The following is an 8,400-nucleotide window of genomic DNA, read 5'->3' on the forward strand; positions in this document are numbered from 1 at the left end:
TAGTATGTACAAGATAATCAACCTCGTTATGACTTGATCTTTATTATCCCTTTGCCTGCATTTTCTCTGTATCCGGTTTTTTAAATCTTGACTACTTTAATGCAGCGTGTAATAATTTAATCTGTATGCAAGACACACGTTTCACAGCGCCTCGGCACTTGTGGCAATGGTCCTTTATTTTTGCTCAGGCTCCACTGAGGACAGCGTAGTCGGCTGAGGACCCCCCGGGCTGCAGGGGGAGACGGGCCGAGTGCCGGCTGGCCGGCCATGGTGAGTGTGGTATTCTTGCACCCCGACCTGGGCATCGGCGGGGCTGAGCGGCTGGTGCTGGACGCAGCGCTGGCGTTGCGCCGCCGCGGCTTACAGGTGCAGATCTGGACGGCTCACCACGACCCGGCGCGCTGCTTCAGCGAGAGCCTGGACCCGGAGCTGCGGGTTCAGTGCGCCGGCGACTGGCTGCCCCGCAGTGTGCTGGGCCGCGGGCACGCCATCTGCGCCGTCCTGCGGATGCTCTTCGTCGCCTTCTACCTGGTCTTCCTGAGCGGCGAACAGTTCGATGTGGTCTTCTGCGACCAGGTCTCGGCCTGCCTGCCCGTCCTCAAGCTGTGCCGGCGCCCGAAGCGAGTCTTCTTCTACTGCCACTTCCCCGACCTGCTGCTGACCCACAGGCGGACCGCAGTCAAGCGGCTGTACCGGCGGCCCCTCGACTGGCTGGAGGAGGTCACCACCGGCCTGGCGGACCAGATAGTCGTCAATAGTAAGTTCACGGCCGGTGTCTTCAAGCGCACCTTCAAGTCGCTGGCCCACCTAGAGCTCGACGTGCTGTACCCGTCGCTGAACTTCGCCGCTTTGGACCGGGAGCCCACGGGCTTCGACACCCCGCTGCTTCCTGATAAGGAGCTCATTTTCCTCTCCATCAACCGGTTTGAGCGGAAGAAGAACCTGGCTCTGGGCCTGGAGGCCTTACACGCCCTGCGCGCCAGGTTGGCCTGGGCCGACTGGCAGAAGGTGCACCTTGTCCTGGCCGGCGGCTACGACAAGAGGCTGGAGGAAAACGTAGAATATTACAGCGAGTTGCAGGAACTGGCGGCCCGGTTGGAGCTGACCGACAATGTGACTTTCATCAGGTCGTTCACGGACGATCAGAAGGTTTGGCTTCTTCGCCGCTGCTGCTGCGTGTTGTACACCCCAAGCAACGAGCACTTCGGCATTGTGCCTCTGGAGGCCATGTACACCCGGCGCCCGGTCATCGCCGCCAATTCGGGAGGGCCATTGGAGTCAGTCCAGGACCGGGTCACCGGCTTCCTGTGTGAGCCGTCACCCAGCTGCTTCGCTGAAGCCATGGAGAAAATTGTCAGGACACCTGAATTACGGGCAAAAATGGGAGCCGCTGGCAGAACTCGAGTACTCCAAACATTTTCTACAGATGCCTTCGAGGAACAGTTATATCGCTATATATGCAGTTTAGCATAATGAAACTTGGAACACTGGAATGTAATTGCGGTGTTATTGTAGTCGCAGTCAGACACACTGATTGAAAACAATATTCCTTTCAATAGCTGGCGCAGGTAAATTACAACAATACGGCAGGATAGTTTGGGGCTCTTGTTAAGGTGAAATGAACGGTAGTGGAAATGGCCAGCAAAAGGGCAGGTGGAATTTTGGACAAGAAGGAAAACAGGGGTATCGCAGAAAGAGTGGGATCCATCTTGGAGATGAGATGAGGGGATTCTTTGGACTGGGCAGAAATGGCGGAAAACAACATGAAAAGTTCTTCATGCAAACAATTAAATATTTTAAAATGGCTAGCATTTTGTGAGCTAAATAATAAGTGTACTGCAATGATACTTTGTCGTTATTTTGAAATGTCACATGCAATGTTACATAAGTCCTTTTCATTACCAAAGAAGCAATCTCAAATTCTTTATTTTATTTAAAATAAAATTCACTCACCCCACTGTTTACTAGGCGTGATTTATATACTTGCCCACTGTATTCTTCCAACTTTAGATTTATTTCAGAATGACTGGTTGTTGCCAGAGCATGTCAACATTCATAGCATATTAAGAGCACATCTTTGCCAGTTATCCCTTCAACCAGCAGAGCTGGTGGTATTGTTTCTCCACTCAGTGAAGCTCTGTGGCTTACTCTGTTATTTGGTACTGTTGAAGTCCTCTCATCTAAATCCTTACATTGGTTGAGGTGACCCGACTCCCAGCTGTTCTTGTTGAATGCTATTGGCATACCTATGCCTTCATTGTTGTCAGTCAAGCATAACCTGCTGCTTTTAATGATTTAGATGCTTTTTCTGTTGGAACCATTTTTGAAAGGCTCCTTACTAAAGGGACAGTAATGTTAATGGATACATGGAACTGTTTGTTGTAGAAGTTACATTTAACATTAACCTTATTACAATCAGTGGTTTCTGTTGAATGGAAATCAAACTAAAATTGTAATCATGAGAAATGACTCTGAAAATATATTTCTATTAATCCTTGTTTCAAAAGCCTTTTGCCACTCAGACCAATATGGAGAAATTAGTCAAATTGACTGTATTTCATTGAATTGAAACAAAAATCAACAACAGTGTCTTACTTTGAACCAAACAATTGTTTGAAAAATTACTTGTAGTATGTTGCTCTTTACAACTGCATTCCTACTTGTCATTAACAGTACAATATGTTCATGAGTAATTAGATTGGTAATCTTAGATTTTCTGTTTCTCTCTGGATTGACAATTCCTGCTTTTTAATAATTTCATGTGTAGTCAGTGAGGTAACTTTGAATCCACTATTTCTGAATCGTAGGACCAAACACTTCAATTACTAAGTACAAAACTAAATATAAAAGCTACAAGGATTATAAATGTTATCTTTAGTAAATCTGTGAAATTAATGCTCAAGGCTAAATGGGATTTGTTGAAAATTAAAAGCAATAAATTAATTTTAACCTGTGGAGGATGAGTCATTTTATTACTGCTTCAGGGTAACTATTTATACATTTCTTGTACAAATGCAGTTTTACGTTTTGGAGGATTAGTTTTGCCACACTCCATATTCTTTTATACTAGAAGAAACTAAGTTTTAAAAAAACTTGTATCAGATCAGCAATGATATGAAATGAGGAAATGAAACTAAATTCTGCCCTAAAAAAAGATCTGTCTCAGCTATTCTTGCCAAATACAGCTCTGCAATATGTAGCAAATGTGTAAGTAAATTATTCTAATCTTTAATGGAAGTAATTTTAAAATAAGTGCTTAGTGACTCTATTCTATGGGAAATCATTCTACAATTACTTTATTAAACCACACACACACACTCCCTTGTTTACAGAGTTTAAGGGCAGTTCCGGGAAGGTTCATGGAATCTGTTCCTCTCAAAAATTGCTTTGTCTTACAAAGAAACAGATGAGGAGAGGATTTTATTTAACCCAAGATTCTCAGTGTGCTCAGGGAAATTAGAAAAAGGCATAATTTTCAAAATGAAGTCTCACTTGTTTAAGATGAAACTGAGAAAGAGTTAAGAATCTAGCGTTTTTATCCCTAGAACTGCGGAAGCTGAATTAAAGTTTATCTTGGCCTTGGATATACAATATTCAGATTCTGGATCTTACTGAGTGACTGAACAAACTCAGCAGGTCATAATAACCTGCTGCTATTCAAATGTTTGATGTTGGGGCACCCAAATCTACACAGCATTCTACTTAGTCTAGTTCAGGGTTTGATGGAATATTCATTGCTTGCCCAAATGTGTGGAGTTTTGAAGATGATCATGCTGCCAGCTCTCTGCTTTATTGGCACACCGTCCGATGCCTGATAAGTTGACACAGAATATCTCAGTGCTGAAATGCACTGCAGTAACTTGCCAAGGCTTCCTTTTCAAACCTATAACATGTATCCTGTACAGTTAGAAGATGAGTAACATGTAAATAGGAATGCCACTAGCAATATTTCCCCCTTATTAACTATCACCATAGCTACATTGCATCCCTTTGTCATTGCTAGATCAAAATCCTGGAGATCCCTGAAATAGTAGCACCTTCACAAGGTTTGCTGGCTTCAAGGTCACTCTCCATCACCTTTAAGATCAATTGTGAACGGTAAAATACAGATATTAGAAATGCTAGACATATGTTACAGGAAATGGTGCTAAATTTCAGACCACTGATCTTTCATTACCATTTGTTTCATGGTCATAGAACACTACACAGAAAAAGGCCTTGGGGCCCATCTAGTCCATGCCTTGCCATTAATGTGCTTAGTCCCATGGACCTGCACCCGGACCATAGCCCTCCATACCCTTAAATGTTGAAATTGACCCTGCATCCATCATTTACACTAGCAGCTCATTCTACACTATCATCACCCTCTGAAGAAGTCCCCCTCATGTTCCCCTTAAACACTTCACCATTCACCAGTAAACCATGATCACTAGTTGCAGTCACACCCAACTTCAGTGGAAAAAGCCTGCTATACCCCTCATGACTTTGTATACCTCTATCAAATCTCCCCTTAATCTATATTCTAAGGAATAAAGTCCTAACCTATTGAACCCTTCCTTATAACTAAGGTCCTCAAATCCTGGCAACATCCTGTACATTTTCTCTGCACTCTTACGATCTTATTTTGATTACCGAGGGCACCATGGTAGTGTAGCGGTTAGCGTGATGCTATTACAGCCCGGGGTCTTCCGGAGATTGGAGTTCAATTCTGGTGCTGAACTGTAAGGTGTCCACTATTGTTTGTAGGATTTTCTGTTCAAGGGCATTGGTGTTTCTATACTAGGCTGTGACGCAGCCAGTCACTACACAGCTATAGAAGTTTTAGATGTCAGGCCTAATCTTCGCAAACTCTTAAAGGAGTAAAGGCGTTGCAGAACTTTCCCTGTAATTGCATTTCTGTGCTGTGCCCAGGACAGGTCCTCTGAATTATTAACAATGAGGAATTTAAAGTTGCTGACCCTCTCCACTGATCCTCTGATGAGGACTGGCTCATGGGCTGCTGCTTTCCTTCTACTATCAGCTCCTTGGCCTTGCTGATATTGAGTAAGAGGTTGTTGTTATGGGAAGACTCAGCCAGATTTTCAGTCTCCCTCCCATATGCTGATTCATCGCCACCTTTGTTTTGGCCTAAGACAGTTGTGTTGTAAGCAAACTTGAATGTGGCTTTGGAGTTGTGCTTAGCCACACAGACATAAATGTAAAGCAAAGAGAGCAGGGGGATAAGCACACAGCCTTGTGCAACTGTGCTGATGGAGATTGAGGAAGAGATGTCGTCAATCCAAACTGACTGGGGCGTGGACAGTGAGGGTTCAATTGCACAAGGAGACATTGAAGCCAAAGTCTTTAAGACCACTGATGAGTGTTGAGGGGATGATGGTATTGAATGCCGAGCTGTAGTTAATAAAGAGCATCCTGATACTTGCATCATTGCTGGTTCCAAGGTTAAGTGAAGAGCCAGTGAAATGTAATCTGCTGTTGCCTGCTGTGATGGTAGGCAAACTGGAGCTGATCCAAGTCACTTCTCAGGCAGGAGTTGATATGTTTCATCACCAACTTCTCAAAATACTCCATCACTATGGATGTAAGTGCTACTGGATGATAGTCATTGAGGCAGGTTATAACATTCTTCTTAGGCGCTGGTATAATTGAAGCCTGCTTGACGCAGGTGGGTACAATGGACTGCTGAAGCAAAATGTTAAAGACCTCAGTGAGCACTCCAGTCAGTTGATCAGCACAGGTACTACCTGGCCAGGTACTCTCAGGTGCTTTCTATGGGTTCACTCACCTGTCCGCATGTCAGCCTCAGTGAGTGAAATCACAGAACCATCAAGGGCTGTGGGAGTTTGTGATAGTTCCTCCATGTTTTGATGGTCAAAGTTAGCATAGAAGGCATTGACCTCATCTGGAAGTGAAGCTCTGTTGTCACCTACGTTGCTTGATTTAACTTTATAAGAGGTTATAGTATTCAAATCCTGCCTCAACTGTTGAGCATCGTTCATTGATTCAAGTTTAGTCTGGAATTACCACTTCGCCCATGAATTGGCTTTCTGGAGATCGTACCGGTTCCTCTTGTAACTTCCTTGGTCACCAGACGTGAATGCCTCTGATCTGGCCCTCAGCAAATTGCGAACCTCGTGGTTATCTAGGGCTTCAGGTTGGGGAAGATTGAATGATTTTATGGGGATGCATTCATCTACAACTGTTCTAATAAAGTCTTGGACAACCACCATGTATTCATTCAGATCTACAGGTAAGTGGCCCAGTCCAGACTCGAAGCTACCCCACACCTGTTCCTCTGCCTCCTGTAACTGCCTTTTTGTTGTCCTAATCTCTGAAGCTTTGCTCTTTTAGCCTCTGCCTGTATTCAGTTAGGAGAATGACAGTAAAGTGATCAGATTTATGAAAACACAGTCTGGACATTCCTTACCTTGGTATAAAAGAGGTTATGTGTGTTGGGACCCCAGGTGTTACAGGTTCAAATAAGCCTGGTGAACACTCGACTATGATTTGTAATACATAAGGATGGACTGTTTTTGTTTGGAAATGGCATCATGCAATATCTTAAGCGCTTGATTATAGTCGGCCACTGGTGGTATATAAACTGTGGTCAGGATTATGGAGAACTCCCTAGGTAAGTAGAACGGACAGCATTTGAATGTTAAGTGTTCAAGGTCGTGGGAACAGGAGTTTGACAAAACCACCACATTGGAGCACCACTCAGAGTTTATCAGGAAACATATATCTCCACCTTTTGTCTTTTCCAAATCAGCCGTTCAATCCATTCTTTCTTTCTTTTCAAATCTTTTTATTTTTATCCAAAATAAACACGAGTACATTGAAGTAAACAACACTTACAATGTCTCAAGAAAAAAAACATTGTTTAAAGATTGAAAAACTTTTGTGATGAAAAAAAACCCCTACTAAGCAAGAAAAGTGGGGAACAAAGAAAAAAAACCCATTAGGTGTTCAACCCCAGAGCCATGTGTCATATATAAAGCTTCTAAAGATAAACATCAAACCGCCAGCAAAAAAAGTACCAAAAAATTTACAATTAGATCGTGGAGAATCCATTAATTAACTCAAATGATAATAACGAGCAAATGAACCCCACCTTTTCTCAAAATCAAACATAGGTTCAAAGGTTCGACTTCTAATGTTCTCCAAACTAAGACATAGCATCACTTGAGAGAACCATTGTGACAAAATGGGAGCCGATGTATCCTTCCACTTCAACAAAATGGCCCTCCTAGCTATCAATGTAACAAATGCAATAACATGTTGGTCAGACACAGAGATACCATGGATATTTTGAGGAATTATTCCAAAAAGCACAGTTAATTTGTTAGGTTGTAAATTAATTTTAAGTGCTTTAGAAATTGTTGAAAAAACTGACTTCCAGAACTGTTCCAGTATAGAACAGGACCAAAACATGTATGTCAGTATAGCTGTCTCAGTTTTACATCTTTGACAATAACTATCATCATTAGGGAATATTTTAGACAATCTCTCCTTCGTCAAATGGTAACGATGTACAGTTTTCAATTGAATCAGTGAATGACTAGCAGATCGAAGAAGAGTTAACCAGCTTCAGAATCCACATCCAATCTTCCGTCGTAAAGGTCAAATTGAGTTCCTTTTCCCAATCTTGTTTAATCTTAAATAAAGGATGCTTATCCCATTGTAATAGTGAATTATAAATTCTTTATAAAGCCAATTTTGTTCATTTGCTAGACTCTATGAAATAGAAACATAGAAAATAGGTGCAGGAGTAGGCCATTCAGCCCTTCAAGCCTGCACCGCCATTTATTATCATGGCTGATCATCCAACTCAGAACCAGCCTTCCCTCCATACCCCCTGATCCCCGTAGCCACAAGGGCCATATCTAACTCCCTCTTAAATATAGCCAATGAACTGGCCTCAACTGTTTCCTGTGGCAGAGAATTCCACAGATTCACCACTCTCTGTGTGAAGAAGTTTTTCCTAATCTCAGTCCTAAAAGGCTTCCCCCTTATCCTCAAACTGTGACCCCTCGTTCTGGACTTCCCCAACATCGAGAACAATCTTCCTGCATCTAGCCTGTCCAATCCCTTTAGGATTTTATACGTTTCAATCAGATCCCCCCTCAATCTTCTAAATTCCAATGAGTACAAGCCTAGTTCATCCAGTCTTTCTTCATATGAAAGTCCTGCCATCCCAGGAATCAATCTGGTGAACCTTCTTTGTACTCCCTCTATGGCAAGGATGTCTTTCCTCAGATTAGGGGACCAAAACTGCACACAATACTCCAGGTGTGGTCTCACCAAGGCCTTGTACAACTGCAGTAGTACCTCCCTGCTCCTGTACTCGAATCCTCTCGCTATAAATGCCAGCATACCATTCGCCTTTTTCACCGCCTGCTG

General features: G+C 43.1%; 1 protein-coding gene across 1 annotated transcript; it reads left to right on the plus strand.

The window, feature by feature from the left end:
- The first annotated feature begins 209 nt into the window (after window positions 1-209).
- Window positions 210-2,950, plus strand: alg2 (ALG2 alpha-1,3/1,6-mannosyltransferase). The gene has a single exon (XM_072253518.1). It carries the CDS (start codon window positions 268-270, stop codon window positions 1,471-1,473), a length of 1,206 nt encoding a protein of 401 aa, XP_072109619.1. The 5' UTR covers window positions 210-267; the 3' UTR covers window positions 1,474-2,950.
- The last annotated feature ends 5,450 nt before the right edge of the window (window positions 2,951-8,400 follow it).

Source organism: Mobula birostris, chromosome 3 (assembly GCF_030028105.1).
Source record: "Mobula birostris isolate sMobBir1 chromosome 3, sMobBir1.hap1, whole genome shotgun sequence".
NCBI lineage: Eukaryota > Metazoa > Chordata > Chondrichthyes > Myliobatiformes > Myliobatidae > Mobula > Mobula birostris.

What these genes read in the sequence shown, in the direction of transcription:
- alg2 (XM_072253518.1), top strand. Translation starts at nt 268, where the DNA reads ATGGTGAGTGTGGTATTCTTGCACCCCGACCTGGGCATCGGCGGGGCT.